The sequence below is a fragment of the Dermacentor andersoni genome, chromosome 2, assembly GCF_023375885.2.
Source record: "Dermacentor andersoni chromosome 2, qqDerAnde1_hic_scaffold, whole genome shotgun sequence".
In the NCBI taxonomy this organism is placed as follows: Eukaryota; Metazoa; Arthropoda; class Arachnida; order Ixodida; family Ixodidae; genus Dermacentor; species Dermacentor andersoni.
In genome coordinates, this window is record NC_092815.1 from 80321558 (window position 1) to 80341059 (window position 19502).

General features: G+C 48.5%; 2 protein-coding genes across 2 annotated transcripts in view; both read right to left on the bottom strand.

Annotated features, from left to right (window-relative positions):
* The window catches only part of LOC126541782 (acidic mammalian chitinase-like), a 56893-nt gene extending 54851 nt beyond the window's left edge, over positions 1 to 2042 (bottom strand). Inside the window, exon 1 of the mRNA XM_050188710.3 lies at positions 1828 to 2042. Coding sequence (XP_050044667.1) covers positions 1828 to 1915 — 88 coding nt within the window. The 5' untranslated portion in view covers positions 1916 to 2042. The remainder of the gene's footprint in view (positions 1 to 1827) is intronic.
* A 4333-nt stretch (positions 2043 to 6375) lies between these two features.
* On the bottom strand, positions 6376 to 18684 carry LOC126541788 (uncharacterized). The gene is made up of 5 exons (XM_050188721.3): positions 17213 to 18684; positions 14098 to 15285; positions 11772 to 12020; positions 8095 to 8251; positions 6376 to 7401 (listed from the first exon to the last, which is right to left on the bottom strand). Exons 2-5 carry the CDS (start codon positions 14310 to 14312, stop codon positions 7054 to 7056), a joined length of 969 nt encoding a protein of 322 aa, XP_050044678.2. The 5' UTR covers positions 14313 to 15285; positions 17213 to 18684; the 3' UTR covers positions 6376 to 7053.
* Between the last annotated feature and the right edge of the window lie 818 nt (positions 18685 to 19502).

Here is a 19502-nt window from a genome sequence, read left to right on the forward strand (position 1 = left end):
AATATTACTAAAGGGCATACAAAGACTGGCGCATATAACTGCGTGCATTTTTCAACAGGTTATACTACTAGAGGGCGACATAGTCCCTCAATAGTTCCATTTCGGCCGAAAAAGAATGCGTTGTATTCTTTCTTTCCGCGAACGATAACGGAGTGAAATGACTTCGATTCGCACGCAGTTGAAACAGAATACGTAGGAAATTTGCAAAAATTGATTTCAAGCTGATCAGTCTTTCGTACACTTTCTTTTTGTTCTTTTTTGTCTTTTCTTGGTATTACTGTTCTGTGTTTGAGAGACTGTTACATCATTTGTTACGCACTCTGCAACGACCACCGCTAGAGTCAGCATGCAGTATTGTCAGATAAAAACGTGATTAAGGTGTGGTCATCACAAGACTAACTGAACGGCGACGACGACAACGACGACAACAAAACTGCATTACCTAACGCGCGTATAACTAGAACAGTTACTGGGTCGTGCAACCTGTGACATGCCGGACGTTTTAATTTAAAGCTGTCTGAGAAAAAACCCTAAAGCCTCACTGTGGCAGGAGACCAATACACCGCACGTCTCTGATACACACTGAACACTACAGTAGCGGTCACAGTCACTGAGCTCTACATGCTCAGTGCGACAACCGCTGCACACAAATGTTTAGAGAGAGATAATCTGCTTTATGTACAGTCACGTTAAACGCCTTCAGATGAAGATTATATGCAACAGGACGCTGTATTCATCAGTTCGATATGACATCTTCTCCGCGTAGCATTCAAACATGAACGACAGGATATACCCTTTACCTTCGCTTACTGAGAGGGCAACTGCTTATTGAGAATTTTGTTACGCAACGACGTGTTCATATACTATGTGGCCAACGGCGGTTTCATGTCGTGTCAAATTGAATATCATCGCGCGTCTCGACGGGCTTTCCTTGTATTTGAGCTACCACAGAATTACTTGAATTCGCAAGGCTGAAACATAATTTTGCGCAGAAAAAGACAAGAAGACCAAAATGAACATGTCTGTTTATCGCTGGCCCTTTTTAGTATGTTTCAGGTGCTTTTGGCAACCTAAAAAAGAAACCGTAATTACTCAACCACCTAACAAACACAGTAAGTAAATCACGCTTAAATACAAAGTTAGAAATAACAGACGAATTGGTTGAATCGTACGTACAATTATAATTTGTATTGCACGTAATCTTTGCTGACGAAATATTTAAGCCGAGATCACACGTACGCGTGCGGACGCGCGCAAGCTAGCGTCCGCGCGCCTAGCGCCTGCCGCGCCTCGTCAGTAATGGCGGTTTGCATCCACAAATACGCGCGCTCACGGGTCTCACTCGCAGACGCCTTAGCAGGCGCCGCTTCGAACTTCGTTATCGACAATGCTTCAAGATGCTTCGATAACTATAAACGTAATTGTTATATTTTTTGATAGCTGTTAGATCAGCGCAAAAAGGAAAGAACCACTTTCTTGCATGACATAAATCTGTTTCACTGAGAGTTGAACGTTCCGCACCATAGACCCGTAGCTGCGTAGCCAGGCGCGCCGACGCGAGGCAACCTAAGCGCGCGATAACAGAGAGGAGCTGTTCCTCGAGACATTGACCGAGATCACGCCGCGTTTCGACGCGTACGATCCACGCCGCACCGTCTGCCCATGCGTGGGCGCGTGAACGCGAGCTTGCGCGCGTCCGCAAGCGCACGTGTGGTCTGGGCTGTCCGGAAAGCTCAGAAGCAGGAAAGGAAATACGCCATCAGAAAACAACTCCATAATGTCAGCAATACACAAAGAACGCCCCGAAAGGCGCGTCGGGAAGCTCACCTGTACTAAATATTTCTTCTACTGCCAGCGCAGCTACGACGGAGAGAGCCCACACTATAGCTGCGTGCCCGAAGCATGCCGACCTCATGCTGACGTTGCTTCCTCGCAAAGAGCCCGGTTTGCGAACGTGCGGGCCTGTCGTCCCGTTCTCTGTAAGCGCAGCAGCGGACGCTGTCGCCGCAACGGCTCGTCTTTTGCTTGTGTCAAGTGTTCCCTCTCGGGCGACGCGCGGGCCTCATACGGGCCTCGCCGAGAGAGAGGAGAATCAGAAAACGATAACAGAGAAGTCTGACGAAACGCGAGCACTGATGCCGCGGGTGGCATTCTTCTGCTGGCTGCTGCTGGCATCGCGCGCTATGCCAACGTCCGTTCGTTGGAATGCAAGCAGCCGGCGATGCGCGCGGACGCTATTGATGTATGCCTTCCGCCGTTGTAGTCGTCGCCAATACATGGCTGTTTACAAGCAGCCTGCACGCTGGTTCAACGCCTCCTAGATAGCACAAGGCCTGTGCATGGCGTCATCCATGGCGTCATGGCGACCCATGGCGTCATGCTACCTTGCCAGACTGGCATAGAACCTAGTGGGAATGTTCTCTAGTATGCCGCGGTGATCTTGACGCAACCGCTTTTGTCACGCATGGCTTGGCAATGGAAACTTCGGTCCAAGTAACATGACGTCGTAAAGCAGAGCGCGCAGGCCTGCCATCTAGGAGGCGTTGGTTGAGTGTCCGATGCGCGCATCCTGACCCCACGTGCAAACGTGCCGATTGCTGCGATATGATAACTTGATAAGGACGTTTGGGGGATGGTGGGAACATATGGATTGCGTAGAGAGGTTGGATTTGAAGATGTTTGATGCTGGAAGTACGAACGGCTGAGTAGGTATGATGCACTAAATTATCTCGTCCGATTCCATGATCGTCCGATCGTGGTGATAACGTCAGCGGAGAGCAGCCCGGACCGCTGACGAAGTGGGAAAATAATTGGGATAGAATCTTTACATTTGAACTAGTTCCACGTTGTCTTATATCCTTTCACTTGTCTGGCGCCTGCGTGGTACGTGACTCAGGGGCTGTTCCACGCTGCTGAACAGGAGCGCTGGTTCGAATCCCGTCAGCGGAGGCCGCATTCCGGTTTTGCTGGAATGCAAGGTTGCCCATGTGCTGATACTTCGGGGTTCCCTTGTACCCTGGTCATCATGCAACCCTGGTATCAGCGTTAATTGAAATAACTCCACTAAAGCGTTGCTCGCGAAAAAAAGAAAAATCCCTCGTTCCGGCGAACATGTCTGTTCTTGTGGCTCTGAAATAGAGTGACCGTTCGATTATTAGGTATTAAATGACGAAATGGAAAATGATGTTTTAGGTTGTCAAAGATCATGCGAAAATTGGAAAGTGTCGGCCGGTATTCCGACTCTTGCTGTGCCGAGTTCTTTGTTTTGTTCAAATACTTGTGCGACTTGAGCGTCTTGATTTACTTTAAGTTCTTAAATAGTTTTCCTGTACTTAGATTTAAGTGCACGTTAACGAACCCCAGGTGGTCGAAATTTCCGGAGTCCTCCACTACGGCGTGCCTCATAATCAGAAAGTGGTTTTGGCACGTAAAACCCCATAATTTAAATAGTTTTCCGCACGTGAAAGGGAGCATTGGCTGGAGACATAGCGCGCTTGCTTGCACCAGCTTTGTCTTAATAAACACGAATGCGTCATCCGGGTCATGGACAATGAATGCCCGAAGAAAGCTTGCTACGAAGGAGGGCAGACCGATATCGCAAAGAAAGTGTTTGATATCGGCACAAAGCGTGCTTTCCTCGCAAAATCAGGAGATAAAACAATACCAGCTGCGATAAACAACGAAGTTTGAAGTTTCTTTCTTTTGCAATCGTAACTATTCCATGACACTTGTCACTCGTCAGCCAACGACCCCTTTGATGGCGATCGAGGTTGTTCAGGGAATTATAGGAAAGCAGCGTAAAACGAAGGACTTGGTAAAAAAAGCAGGAATACGGGATTCGTCTTCTGTCTTCATTGTTTTCCTTTAATTGTCCTTCATCTTATGCACCTTTTCTAAAAAGAATCGGTAACACCTCGTTCAATTGACTACCCCCTGTTCCGGGATGTGTACACGCGAATCCGCTTTCTTGAGATTTCAGCGAAGCATCGTACTGCTACTGCCGCTACTAGTACGCCCAGAGATTGCTGTCCGGATTAGATGACAGCACATGAACGCGTCAGCATTTTGTCGGTGTAATAACCTGATAAGTCGTTTAACGCAGATATGTTTTTATGCCTAGGTTGTCGACGAACGTCATGTCAATTATGAAACTCAATTTACGTCATCATGTGCGGTCGAGTGAGGGAGGAATATAGAAAAAAAAAAGTCTGCCTAAGGCTGCGTCATAACCATGGATGCACCGATTTGGAATGGAAGGATGGATGCTATGAGCGTCCCCTTTGAAATGGGGTGGTGGGATGCGCACCACCAAGCTCTCTTTCTTATTTTGCTTAATGTCTTGCATATCCTATTTCTTTCACAGACAAAAAAAAAATTCCCAGCATCAAACTTCCTGAAACATTATAGGGAACTTTGTTTTTGTACGCCTTCACTGTTGTGGTCTCTTTACTTTTCTGCCACCAAACCTCTAATCGCCTTTTACTTGTCTCTGTTGAGGAGATGTTTGCTTTTTCACTGCTATCCTTGAACCCAAGAGCTTCAAGGAGGCCAGCGGAGCCGAAACCGACAACCGGGTAGATATATTCACATTCTAATAAAACATGTTCCATCGTTTATCTAACTTTACCGCAGCAAGCACATGCTTCTTCTACCCTGGTGTACCTCGTTGTATAACTCCGTGTTCTAAGGCATACTGATCTCTTAGCAGTTATCAGCACCCCACAGCAGCTCGGGAAGGCGAAATTACTGTTTACTTTACAAGGTGGCAAACGTTTGCCACCCACCCGCCATGGTGGTGTAGTGACTTTGGCGTTTGCGCTGCTCAGCCCGAGGGCGCGGTATCAAATCCCGGCCACGGCGGCCGCATTTCGATGGGGATGAAATGCAAGACACGCCCGTGTAAAATGTACGGCGCGTCGGGTGCACGTTAAAGAAACCGAGGTGGTCGAAATTAATCCGGAGTTCCCGACTATGGCGTGTACTATAATCATATTGGAATTCTCGTCGCACGTAAAACTCCCTCCAGTTTGTTTTTCGTGCACCACGAGCCTCTTCTTCCTCTTCGCCTTGGTTTTGTGTGCATCTTAGGGGCCTGTACCCGTATCAGCGCCTGAGAATTTCGATTCGTCATAGCTTCCTTGTCGGCGACGCACGTAACTTTACCGCTACTGCATATTTGGACATCGGACGTGTCCCGTCAGACACGTCAGTTCTTCTCAGATAACCTAAGCTAAGGATTAGTGTGCTTTGTCGCTACTTAGTAGGGCGATCATCTGGGGTCGACGGAGGGCTGAGGGTTGCCGATAATGTCACGGTGTAGTTTAAAGCATCCGCCTTGAGAGAGTCAAGGCGGCTGCTTAAAAACATTGCCGAGCTGAATATTTTGTTGAATTTTCACTTCGTTAGCTGTAAAAGCAATCACAGGAGTGGCCTTCGCCTGATGGTAAATACCATTACAGCTGCCGCACATTATCATCGTTTCGCGCCACAGGGAGCAGAACTCAGTAGAACTTTCGTGTCGTTCCCTTTTCATAACTTTCGTCGTCGCAGAGACCTCGAGAGCACACACTCGTTATTGTACGCGAACATTATCTCTCCGGGTAATCGGATGTGCCTGCGGAGATATTCTTGCCTGACGTCATCTGGCCGCTCACGTGACGTGCACCCGCGCGAGCAAGGAATGCGCGTTTGTCAACTGCGTGGCGATAGCGAGCACAAGTTTCAGCAGCACACGACGACGTTGCCACAGTGGATCCGCAGACAGCACGCCGAGTTCGCTATGCAACTGGCTTGAGTTGGCCGTAGTCACGGATCAACTTCAACCACGTGTGGGAAGGGGCGTCGAAAGCAGCTGCTCGGTCTGAGGATGCCGCTTAGCGCTGTGGCGATTCAGTCACTTAGCTTATCTTTTGTGTTGGGACTTTAGAGGTGATGTATATGCGAAGTGTAACGGCTAGGCAAAACAACAGCTTTGCGGGAAATTGGGTTGTGATTCTGGCAAGTCGCACAAGACTGCTGGGGTTTTCAATGATTAGACTTCGTTATTCTGATCATTCCGTTTTTGAGCACGAAGCAGCGGCTTTGATTCCAGGCAGCGGCGAGTGGAGAACGCACTTGGGTTTCATGAAGCGGAATGGAAGAAAACTTTCGTGCGCCAAGTTTTGGTGGAACGTTGAAGAAGCTCACTTGGTCAAAACAAACCTGCAGCCCTCTACTAAAGTGCCCCTATAATCCCCTGTGGTGCTTTGAGGCATAAATCTCATCACCGAGTTTCATATAAGCCAGATGGATACTAGAGGATGCCATATTTACACAAGACTCAGGACCTGTATTTGCAGCGTACGTATACGATTAACCAGTCACACATTATAGCGCTTGCCCTCGTTCGTACGTCGCGCAGCCCTGCCTTAGACGACCGAGATTGATTGAATTTTACACAGCGGCCGGCCGATGCACCGCCAAGGTTGTTACTTGCAAATATGTTGACTCGGAGCCGACTTCACTGCGAGCAATCCAAAAATGATGCGATGCGTTATAAGCTTGCCCACGAGGCGTATATTGTGGATTAAGAGAAAAAGAAAATTATATCGACATGTACACGCCAGTAAGCGCAAATTAACTTTGACGAAATACAGAACTGTGCATGAGAAGCACAGGATCAATAGCATAGTCGGTCACGAAGTCGACCAAAGGCAAAATACACGAGACACGTCGTTCACGCAGTGCTGATTTGGGGCGGTAGATGTACACATAGGAAATAAAAGTTAAACGGCACTTTTGGACAGAACATAAAGATGCGACACGCATGGGCACAAGAAGCAGACGACATACGTAAGCCGGCCGTGTACGTCGTCTGCCTCATGTCCCTTCGTAAAGCGCTGTTTTCTTTTGCCCCGTTGAATACAGGGGCATACTGAAAAAAACAGAACAGCTAGTGGAAATTGCGGCAAGGGAGACATGGTTAGTCGCAACTCGCGTGGAACGACAACGGCGCGAGCACAGCAGTTACATCGTCGTCCCAGCAAGGAGCGCCTGCGATGCATCGGTGGCTCATCAGAAGTCCCTAAACACGAAGGCGATGAGCAACGCTTTGGCCGGCTCGAGGACGAAACACGTGAGCGCTGCTGCCGCGGCCAGCGCGAGCAGCCAGCTGACGCAGGTGCCGAAGTCGTAGCAGGCCGCGCACACACAGACCACGGGCGTGGACAGCAACATGCTGGCGACCACGAGCGCCCAGGGCAGCAGTCTTGCCGCTCGGTAGGACGGGTAGCACTGCCGCAGCCGGAGGCCGTCCGCGTGCGCCACAATGGCGGCCGCGTCGACGGGAACCTGAGGCGACATGATCGTCGTCTTGGACCACAGGGACGCGCCATCGGACTGCACCTGCTTGGGGGAGACAAGCTGGGCGCAGTGCGGAAAGAAAAAAATAGGGCGGTATTTGGGAGCACTTCAGGAGGGACAGGACCTTCGTCTACACTCTTGGGCAAAGTTACACTCTTTGGGGGGTATCTCTGCCACACAACGATAATCATCATCTGCCTTGCTTGCGTTTCCTTTCTTGAAAACGCCGCGCCCACTTCTTTCCTGTCGGGAATGCTATGTCATACTGATAACGCGCATGCCGTTCGTTACTGGGAAGTACCGGGCTTGCAGCGTTAAGGAAAGGAAATGCGGACAAGACAGATGACGATTATCGTTGTGGCAAAAGGGTGTAATTTTGTTTAAGGGTGTAAGAGCGTATGTAAAGATGGAAACCAAGTGCTAACTTCATTTGACTTAAATTTATTTGAGAGGTTTTCTATAAAATTTCTTACAAATTTTATATACTTAGAAGGACCGCCATTGACTAACGTCAACAGCCCACTGAAAATTGTTTTCAAAACTAGGGTTAGGTTGGGACAAGAGTGCAAACGTTGTGCGTCCCTTTCACAAACTGATTGTGCTAGCAGACGTGACAAGCACAAACACGGACGAGTAATATGTTTTTTCGTTCTTCTGCCAACATAAGTCAGCTAGCGTTGCCTCCAAGGCTGTCGAACCACTCGGAGGCAACGTTGTCCTATATAGCGCGTTGCACAGATGATGCGCGTTTACCGAGGCATCCTGGTTGCCGAAGTGGCGATACGCGACTTCCTTGGAGGAATCTGCGAGCGACGCTGCGGCAGCGCGCATCGTCTTGGGGGTTTTGCAGAAGCGGTCCAGGTCTGCGGGTCGCGGCCAGTGGCCCCGGTCGGCGCCTTGGTAGCAGAACCTGGACGCGTATAGATGAAATTTGTGTCGCAAAGACGACTGCGGTGGAGTGAAGTTTCCTGATGAAACTTTATCGGAGAAAGTTTCTTCATAGGACACCTTCTTTTGAGGCGTCTCTAGCGCAGTACGCTTCAGTCAAAAATAAAAAAAAAAAAAAGGAACGGTCTGCTTGGTCGGCACCGGGCTGTATGAGTCATTGGGACGTTGTGAATGTGGACAGCTTCACACGGCAGTGAAGCTGTACCGTTACACATTGTAGATAATTGTGTTCGCGCCGGCATCGACGTCGTTGACGCCGCTATATCGGAGCTGCATACAAACTTATCGACGGAAAGACTGATACTGCAATCGGTCAACCATCGAGGTGAAGTGGCTAGCTTCACCTTGAGGTTCAGCGTTAGGGGGCATGGGAATCCAGTTTTTGTGACCATGTAAAAGGCAGAACACTGTACGGGCCGTTTCATTCTGGCCCTGGCCCGGCCCTAACCCGACCTGAATCAGAAAGTGTCATGCTCCGGCCCGCTAGAGCCCGACCCGGTGATTTCAAACCTTGCCCGTACCCCGCCCGGACCCGAAAGATCCAGGCGCGGTCCAGTTTTGTTCGACCCAGTAGCCTCTGAGCCTAAACCAATCATGGTAAATAGTACGTGCACACAGATTGTTCACAACAGGTAGCTGTCCGCTGACGTTGCTGCAGAAAAAAAAGTAAAGAAGAATTACATCCTCCGTTCCACATGCTCGAGCATCGAAGTGTGTTAAGAACAGCCCTACTACACCTCCCAAATAGTTGTGCGGCAATATAAAACGAAGGCATAGGTGAACACTCCCTTATACTGCTAGCCATTTCATCTCACTTTCACTTAATGTGTGAAAATGTTATTGAAACAAAAAATGCACTGACATTAAAATTCCTGCGTTGTCTTATCTTCCACATCCACCAACGTTACAAATAACCTTTAGAGCGTACAAAGGTGGAACTCGAGCCAGTAAACTTGCCCGGAATGTAAATTTACATACGCCGTTCTATTGGATTTTAGAATAGAATAATACACTGCCGCTAGAAGCTCATTTAGCGTAAACATAAATTGATGACACGCAAGGGTAACACTCATGCGCAATCATATTGTCACACGGAACATGCCATACTTATTTCTTTGTACGACTTCATTTTATGGCGTCATATCTTTAGTCGACAATTTAGGCATCTTTGTCAGATAATCTAAGTTAATGTGGGCTCTTTAGTTTGTTTTCACGTCTAGGGTGTCAAGCGCGGTGTAAGTACAGCGTAGACAACATAGTTCTTTTTTTTCCCCATAAAGTTGGGATATGACGCTTGTTTGGTCAAGTTAATTCCCACGGAACTAGTGCAGTGCTAGGGAAAAAATAGTAGGCTTGAGGCACTTAACGTGTGACAATATCATGCAAACTAAAAATGCACTGAGATATTGAAAGTTCCTGCGTTGTTTTATCTTCCGTATCCACCAACGTTACAAAATCTTGCAGCATCGGCATAGGCTTAAAGTGTTTATCTAGGAATAATAGGTACTTCGAAGGTTAAAAATAATATAACGAAGAAAGAAATACTGGTAACCAGCAGCGAAGTGCTATGTGTCTTAGCAGACAAATTGATTTGTGGATGAACATTTCAGAATGTATTTGCCTTCAGTTTATTTTTACTCTAAAAACGTCTGCAAGCGTGTTTCATTTTTGTATTTCAGTTGAAATCCTAACACAAAAGGCAATGCAAAGCGAGGCATCCATGATTCCTGCCGAAAATCTACAGAGTTTTGTGTAATAACAGAGGATTGTTAACGACTCTGCCTTTAGGAATACATTCTGCTCTTGAAATATGTAACCGATTGTAATGAAGTTCTTTTGATTGGTTCCTCTTGTAGCTGCTATAACAAATGACAACTTTGGCAAACTGAGGAGAGGTGAGGGAACTTTTTTCGCAGAGAGCCTATCATCATTCGAACACTTTCGCATCTCTTCGATGCCATTACAATGCAAATATCTAACTCGTCGTCATACTGATCCAATTTTGTGACCTCTTGTGGCTTTTAAACTTCGTCGTTCGTCACCGCTCCCAACTCCACTAATGTGCTTCCCCTTCACTGCGCTACTTTACTTTATTGCGCTCCATTCGAACGGCGAGTAGTCCGTCTCTCACCTGAGCCTGGTTATTAAGACCTCCAATTCTTTGAAGTGACGATCACTTTAAGGAATCAAAGGTCTTAATAACCTGGGCACAGCGTTAATTGACCAGCTTTCTAGTGTCGTGAAGATGAAAAAAGCAGGGCGTGCAGTGGGTGCGTGAATTACTGGCACCGTTTTGAAAGTGATAGAAGTGCACCGCTAATGTGCACTAATTTGTGCAGTGTATCGCTACTGTGTCGAGGCCTGCCTTTCCCAGCTTTCCCAGAAACCGACTGGCACCACTGGCCTAAAATTTTCATAGGTCTGCAGTTTTTATAGTATGCAGTTTTGGCGCAGTTGAATACCGCATGCCCGGGCCTACTACGGGTCCGACTAAAGCCCGAGCTATACCTGAACATGAAGCTTCTAGGCCCGAGCCCGGGCAGAGCTCGAGTCAACAATTACATACTCGGCTCGAACACGGCCCACGGGATGGGCCAGGCCCGGTCTTTTTGGCCAGCCCTAGCTTGTGCAGCGCTCTAATGTGGAGGGGAAAGTGACACAAAATTTTTCTGGGTGCAATGTAAAGCAGAGGAGGTACTGACGCTTCAAGCTTATGCAGTGCTAAGCTACGCGTTTTGTGTCGTCTGGATCACCAGCTATGGTAAAACGGTGGGGCTTAGTAACCAAAATGACTCTTATTTTATGGCATGCGCTTTACCATCAACCTTGACAGCTTATTAAAAAAAGTAGAGTTGTTTGGACATCCACGGCACGACGTTGGAACACACCGGTGAAAAATAGAAATATTGGGTAACATGTACTTACTTCCGTTTCTGTTTTCCGCTATTTCTCGTGTTCGCTCGCGTCAGAGTTTTTTTCCGTGCTCGGGTAACATATTTTCCTGACGAATGCAACTTGGGGTGCTTTTGTACTATTTAGAGGCTCGTTCCGACTCTGCCGGTAGGGAAATGTGTCCTGCAAATTGCAGAACAAGCGAGCAGCTTCGTTCGCCGTGCAGCCACGGAACGATGATTTTTATTAATCACAGCTTTATCGCAGTGTAGCTGCAAAGTGTGTAGTTCTGCCAGGTGGCAGACGAAGCAGTGTGGGAACCACGCGCATTTTAACCTTGTGCACAGCGCATGCCAAGTAGGCAGCACGTGCCCTCACCTTAGTCCCTCGTGTACCTCCTTCATATCGACATCTCGCAGACGCGCTACATCTACTGCTTTTCAAAGTGCACCACGTTCTTCATAAGTGGCACCTTGAAGCATTCTACCCACGTGGTTTTGCGGTCACCGTGGTCGGCAGTCGAACCCTTCACTTCGTACTCCAGCGGCAGAATGCCGCAGCCATTATTACACTGCGGCGGGTGCACTCACTCGAAGGCGAACGTGATGACGAGTGTGCCGATGAATAAGAAGGCGCTGAGATAGACGGTGGAGAGGAGCGTGCTTCCGAGGTTGATGCCGGGTCCGCCGTGCTCGGGACACCAGCCGTGCAGTGCGCAGTCGACCAGCATGGCGTCCAGGCCGAGTGCCATTACAGAGGCCAACCGTTGCACGCGCGTGAACCGGGACCCGTACGGAAAATCCAGCACGCTCAGCGCCAGGTGGAACTGCCGCAGGGTCCTGTCGGGTGGAGACGCAGAGCACTGCGCACTCGATATACCCATAGTGACAGCAGCGCCAGACAACATAGCCTAGCCAGCGAAAAAAACAACAACAGGAGTTTCATCGCTATGCGAAGGTAGTACAGCCGGGGACGCCGTGAATCACTGTCAGGACATGGCAGCGAATGCTGCCGCGGATAGGGAAAGGTTTCAGCTATCGTCTTCAAGCACGCCATGAAACGGTATCCTTTCCGCCGTAGACCAAGCACTGGTGGATACAAACCTCCCCCTCCCCTTTCAAATTGAGATATGTAGCGCAGAAAGTGCGACCGAATCGAAGAGACCCAAAATTTATTATAACACAGAGTATAGAACGCAAAGTCCAAACCATTGCTTATAGAGGCAGTCGAGCTATTATGACTGAGCTGCAGCCATGGAACAAACAGCCTTCGGCAAGATTCACGGTGTCTACGCACGTGTGCACCCTAGAGGGCGCAAGCAACATGCGAGGAACGATCCCCACTAAACGTCGTTTTGCCACTCTCCACCAAGCGGCAACTACGCTAGTATTTGCGACACAGCCCAATGTGATGGAATGCCGAGATATTCATCCATCAAGGACCACAAGTTACGTGCATATTCCAGAAGCGCTGGTATTTCAAAGCTTATGGGAGCGTTAGCTGGTCAGCAGTCGGGATAAGCAAGAGATACGTTTGGAGTATTGGTGAAAAAAAGAAACGGAAAGAAAGAGGGAAGGAATAGATGCATCCGGGGTCTTTACAGGCATAGACAACTGTATAATAAGGAGCTAGCGATTTTAACAGAGAGTAGATAAAGGAAATGTAGGTAAAATGTTAGACTGCTGTAGATGGAGTATAACTAAAGGTGGGCGAATATCAGAAGTTTCGAATACGAATTGAATACCACACACTAACTATTCGTACTCGAAAAAAAGAGCTATTCAGTATTTTTCAATATTTGAAATTAACCAAATATATCGCAACAATTGAATGTTCCGTCTGCAATTCCGTCTGCAATTGAATGCTCCGTCTGCTAAACAAACTATTGAAAGTTATCAGGAGCGAACAGCGACAAATGTTTCTGGAGCAACGCAGGAACAAAACTATAATGATAACTTCGTTTTCGGTTTTGCGCTGCAAGCCTACATGACCATCTGCGACTTTTAGTTGTATAGTGTGTCATTTAGTGTTTTTGGCAATCTAGTTCATGTAGCAGTTTTCTTTTGCGCTACAACCTGTGATGTTTTGCTTGCAAGCGGCCCTATTAAATTTTTCTACGGCACACGAGTCCTTCAGCACCTTTTTATCTTTTTCCGCAACTTCTCGTCCTTTGTAGAAAAGCATTTTTTTAACGTTTTTAGAGAGCTAGTCATACAGCAGCCTTTCTTTCTTGAAAAGCTTGTTTGCAAATAGGCTCTAAAGTTTTTGAGAGGCCGTTCGTGCACCTATAATCACAATTATTTAGCGCTTTAATAGAGCTAGTCATACAGTGGCCTTTCTTTCTTGAAAAGCTTATTTGCAACCAGGCTCTAAACTTTTTGAGAGGCCATTCGTGCGCCTATAATCAAAATTAGTGCTCCTCTTATTAGAACTGATCCTTTGTGCTTGATAGTTAGCGGTTGTTCTTGCAGTAGTCAGTACAGGATTGGCCACATAGTTATATCAAAATAACTACTCCAGCTGTAAATATATGCGCCTGTGTTTTAGTATTTGACATTGCATTCGATATTTGATATCGTATTCATATTCATCAACAAGCATGCTAGGTGACTATTTGCCGCCGTCCGATTTCAATGGTTCCCCGGTTTCAAAGCTCCCGTGTTGTCTCATTTCCTGTGTGTGTGGTTTTGGCGCAAAGCTCGTTTCTTATGCCGCATAACCAACTAGCCCAGCAGTTCGCTCTTCTAAAGTGTATGCTAATAAAAATCACGATCATCAGCGGTGAATAGGTTACAGGACGAACTGCTGCACGACTCGTCTCGCTTTCTTTTCTCTCAGCCGCATTGGCTCACCGCGCAAATAGAAGACGGCGCTGACACGCCGCAAAAGCCGTCGGCTCGCGGCGAGCCTGCTTACCTGGCGAAGCGCACACCGACCGGCACCTGAGCTCCACCTTCGGCGTCGAGGGGCGGGAGGCGCTCCGTGAGCCTTTGGGCAAACAGCAACACGCGGTTGATGACGAACACGTAGTGCAGGGCCCGGCTTTGGTCCCACAAATCCACGCGGTCCACTTTCCTGGCGCGGTTTTGCGAACCGCCAGGAGAACGAAACAATGTAGTATACATACACATACTCGTACGTGGGTAAATGACCCAGCGGAGGCGTACTGACGCAAAAGAACACCTGAATACCGGGAGACGTCATCATCTTCAGTCTATTTCATATCGACCGCTGGACGAAGGCCTTTTTCATATCAGACAGTTGTATGTCTTGCGTACGCTGGCTCCATCACGAGCCTGCAAACTTCCTAATTTCATTGCACCATGTAATTCTCTGCTGCACTCGGCTGCAAGTTTCTCTTCTTTTTGCACCCGTTCTGCAAATCTTTGTGATATGCAACCGGTTATGTGCCATAAGTATTACGCGTCCTGCCCAACTCCATTTCTTCCCCATAAGGTCAGCTAGAATACCGGCTACCACCATTTGCTCTCTAATACACACTGCTATTCCCTAGTCTCTTAAGGTTACGCATACATAAGTTTTCGTTGTGCCACTCGCTCAGCAGTCCTTAGCTCCTTCTACAGCTTCTTTATGAATTTCCAAGTTCCTCCCCATATGTGAGTACTGGTAGAATACAATGATTGCGCACTTTTCTTTTCAAAAATAGCGCGTCACGACCCGATAATTCATCCCGTACTCTCTGAAAACGCACATTTATTCGTCGGCGTAGATTTCCTTTACGTGTTCCGGGTCCCCCTGCTACTAATTGCCCCCAGAGAAACGTAGTTCTCCGCTGATTCTACCGACTGACTGTCAATCGTGAACTCTCCGTCTCTTGCATGCTCGTAGACACACTGATGCAAACAGAGCGTGCAAAACTGTACCGGAGAGGTGCGTATACCAGTTGGAGCGTGGGAAGCGCGGGTCAACCTCGAAGACGATGGCCTGAACGCGGCCCACGTCGAAGCTGGACGTAATGCAGACTCCGATACGTGATCCTGCGGTCAGCACGTTGAACTCCGGGCCACAGTGACACAGGTAGGTAAGAGCGGACGCCTCGTCACCCACGATGCGCATCGCCAGCGCCGAAGTCGTTCCGGACTCCTGCCAATGCGGGCACAAACGATCGACACTGGCTTCCTCGACAGCGAAATGCGGACCCGCGATTGAAACGAAAAGAGGCGCTAGGCATGTCGCAGGCTGTGCTCTCGCGGTGGGTGCGTGTGACTTTCCGTATCAATATTTTTATTGGGGCCCTGGTTACTCAAAACTTGATGGTCTGTTCGAAGAGTCACTTGCGTGGGAACATGCTGCAGCCTAGGAGTTCACGTGTTGAGTAAGAGGAGTTAGGACATGGAGCGACATTTTCGCGCGCAATTAATAAGCGACATCAGCACGGGATTGCTTTGGATGCTTTGCATGCACTGGCTCCGTAGGACTGCGTAGGTTCGATCGATAGAGCCGTCATCTCTAATATTGAGTAACGTTAATGTTTGGACGAGTTGGTACTTGGGATTCACGTCGTCTTCTAGCGAAAAAAAGATAAATAAAAATATCAACGACTACAGGCTGTACCAATAAATTATTCACTACTACTCATGCTCCAGTCATTTCTGAATAATATTAGTTAGAGGTAAGAGCACGGCATTGTAGTTTTTCGAGTCCTTCGCTCCATTTTCGGCGTTACATAGACGTGAACCTTGATAACGCCGCTGTGTGACTAGTAAGTAGCACACTTCCTATCATGATTACTGGCAGCGGCTGTATATAGTGCTTGCGCTTCGTCAAAAAAAAAAAAAAAAAGCACTGCAGTGCGCGCCGTAACAGGGCGTGCGCAGTATTAACAATGTTAAGAAGATTGCGTATTAGGTGCCAAGACACTTGAATAAGGTTTCAAGGTGCTCTGGACAGGAATTTTCATGGGTGCACAACTACAGTATAGGTCTCTAAGCGTTACAATGAATGAAACACACGTAGCTGGATAAACAACTGCTAAGGAACATATTTTATTTTTGGTTCAACATACCGCTATCTTGTGTAGAACGGCGATGTCAGACCTGTTCGAGTCGCCATCATAGTGACGGCACTCTCACTTGTAAAATTATTTTACGTTGTTTACTTCCGTAAGGCGAACAGCGCGCCAGACGCTTTGCGAACGAACCTGCTGGTTACATTATTTTGGGGACAGACATAGGGGACTATAACGAGCTTATGGGGGCACAGCGACCGAAGGTTGGGTTTTAGCGGCTGAGCCACCAGTTATCGTAGAATACGCCCGACGTGCCTGTGACATTTCATCAGCGGAGCCATACATGAGCCCTAAACTAGCGGCATCTTTTAGCACCGGTAACATTTTCATTCATTCATTCATTGGTCAGAGTATTGTCGATTGTTGATCTACGTGACCTCCTTGTCTTCGCACAGTCAGGATTTACGGCACACGAAAGTTATGCGTGTGCTGGGCGGAAAAGCGGAACCCGAAAGTGTCACCATGGAATATCGTCAAATGTTGATTAATGGTAGCCTGCTGAGGCGTATGTCCACTCCTGCAGTCTCCCAAGAGCTTCACGTTATTAAATAAAGAAGAAAAAGTGGCAACCTGAAAATTCGGCATCCGCACTTTCTTAAAAATAACAACTGTGTTCTTCGCGCGAAAAGTGATTCTAGGAGGCGGGATACCGAAGCGAACGGTAGAAAACCCAGCGTTAAGCAGTCGAGACACGCAAGAACCCCTTGTGTTGCCATTCTAAAAATGACAGGTTGTTAGCGCGAACATTTTCCAGACGTTGCACTTGGTGACGGAGAGGTATTTGGGCACGTGAGGTCAGCATAGCATTCCTGTTATACGCCTGTATTTAATATTGCGCTAATGAGTTATAAAACACAGTGTGCCAGTATTGTAGAATAGAAGGCCTTCGCACTAAATGCCCAATTTGGCGGTGTCCCAGCGCTATCTTTATATTTCCTTCGCCTTTTTTAAAGGCTTGACGCACCGCTTTCAAGAGCGCGCAGCAAACCACATGGTTCTTACCGGTTCGTAGCCAGTTTGAATGATTATGTTGTAGACGAACTCGTCGCTGACGAAGTTTTCCTCGGAGTAAAATCTCATGCCCTGTGCAAAAAAAAAAAAAAAAAAAGAAAAAAGAAAAAGAAACTGCCGACAGACTTGTAATGACCCCAGATCAAGTACTGCGCCAAGCAACTCACTACGCGCTAGATAGTCTAGAGGACGCTAGAAGCGTTCTTCTGTGCGTGCGTATATATATTGTGGGGTCTTTGGGTCTCACAGGAGTACCGACCACCGCGGGTTCGAGCTTAGCGAGCCACAGGGCCGCGTCAGCCGTCAGTCTCTAGCGCCGCTGCGCGCGAGCTCAGGCCACAAGGGGCTACCGAGCGACGCACGCAAGAACACAGTATTGCCCTAAGTTGACGGCAACCGTTTATTGTCTCCAACGGCACCCAACACTGCACGAACGCCCGGTCCCGGGACGGCGGGGAACCAAAGGGGTCCCGCACCAAGGGCGAACAATACAGTTAGGGGCGCCTGTAGCACGTCGCTGCGAGAGCACAGGCTCAAGCTGGGACGCGCCGCTAGGAAAAGTCCCGGCGGCTATGCTACTTGCTCTCGCGATAACCGATGGGTCAACTCGCGAGAGCTCGGGCAATCTCCTTCGGCTTGGGCTTCCGATGAGTGCGGCTCGGCGTGGTACGACCTCGCGCGAGCACTAGGCACCCATTCTTCGGCTTAGCGTCGGGATAGGAACAACACGAGGTACGCGCTCCCCGCACGGGCAAAGGCACCGTGCGTGAGCTCAGTCCTAGTCACAAAGGTGTCGGCGGATGAGAGGAAGCATGTACGTACAGGGCGCCGTCCCAAGGAGCAAGAGAGTCGCTACCGTCACGGCAGTAGCCATATATATATATATATATATATATATATATATATATATATTGTAACAGACGTGTGCGTCTCAGCAACGTGGGTACGCCGTCTGGAAAAGGGCACTAACACAAGGCAGCCACAGCCTGAAAAACCGACAGAGTGAGACACACACAACGTCAACTTCTTCCTCCGTGCTGGCACAGAACTGGCTTCGAAGTGCTCCGATACTACACTCCCCGGGTAGAGAGGAGCCAACCTGGCGACCTAGGCAGAAGCTGACTGATTGTCAGGAGCTGACTCGACCAGCTCGATGACATAGTTCACGGGCGACGCTTGCTCTAGGATTCTGTAAGGACCGTGGTACTTGGACAAGAGCTTGGTAGTGGATGGGACCCATAGCCAAACCAGCGTTCTGGGGGAATAGTGGGCAGCGTATGAAGAGGCGTCACGGCGAGATTAGTGTCTATGGAGTATGATTTTGAAAATTAAATTATGGGGTTTTACGTGCCAAAACCACTTTCCGCGATCGGGCCGTCAAGCTCGGCTTGGCGGTCCCTACGTGGGACTAGCCGGGTGGCGCGGGGTCTCCCCTGCGTCTTCTCTGGACCGAAATAAAGTTACTTCACTCACTCACTCTGATTATGAGGCACGCCGTAGTGGAGGACTCCGGAAATTTCGACCATTTGGGGTTCTTTAACGTGCACCTAAATCTAAGTACACGGGTGTTTGATGGTTCATGTCCATAGAGAAGAAATAAATGTGAGAAACCAGTGGTATAGCTTGGGTCGCAGATTTATAAGCGTAGATTGTGAATGGAAATACCCAGTCCAAATTCGAGTGATTGCCGGACACGTACGTCGCCAGCATGTCGGCAGGGGTACGATTGAAACGTTCCGTCATGCCGTTAGTTTGAGGTTGGTAGGCTGAGGCGGTGCGATGTAGAACCTGACATTCTGTTAGTAGGGCTTAGATGACGTTTGAGAGAAACACGCGGCTACGGTCGCTAAGTAATTCACGTGGTGGACCATGTCGTAGAACGACGTGACGAAGAAGTAAGTAAGTAACGTATTTCGCGGTGGCGGTTGGCAGCGCAGCTATTTCAGCATACCGTGTGAGGCGGTCACCGGCGACAATGACCCACCGGTTGCCCTCAGGAGCGTTCGGGAGGGGACCGAAAAGATCGACTCCAACGCGTTCGAATGGTCGGGCAGGGCGGAATATTCAGCTCCAGTACGTGTGGTTTCCAAGGCTGAAATTTCCGCGGAATGTACAGTGGTACGACGCGTGGAAAGGCGCTCCTCGCGCAGCTCATCAAAACTTTGGCACAGTTCGATTACTTGGGTGATGGTCTGAGTGACCTTGGCTACCAGCATATGGAAGGCGTCGTCGTCTATGCCTCTCAGGATGTGTCTTATTTTCTCGGTTTCTGCCATTGAAG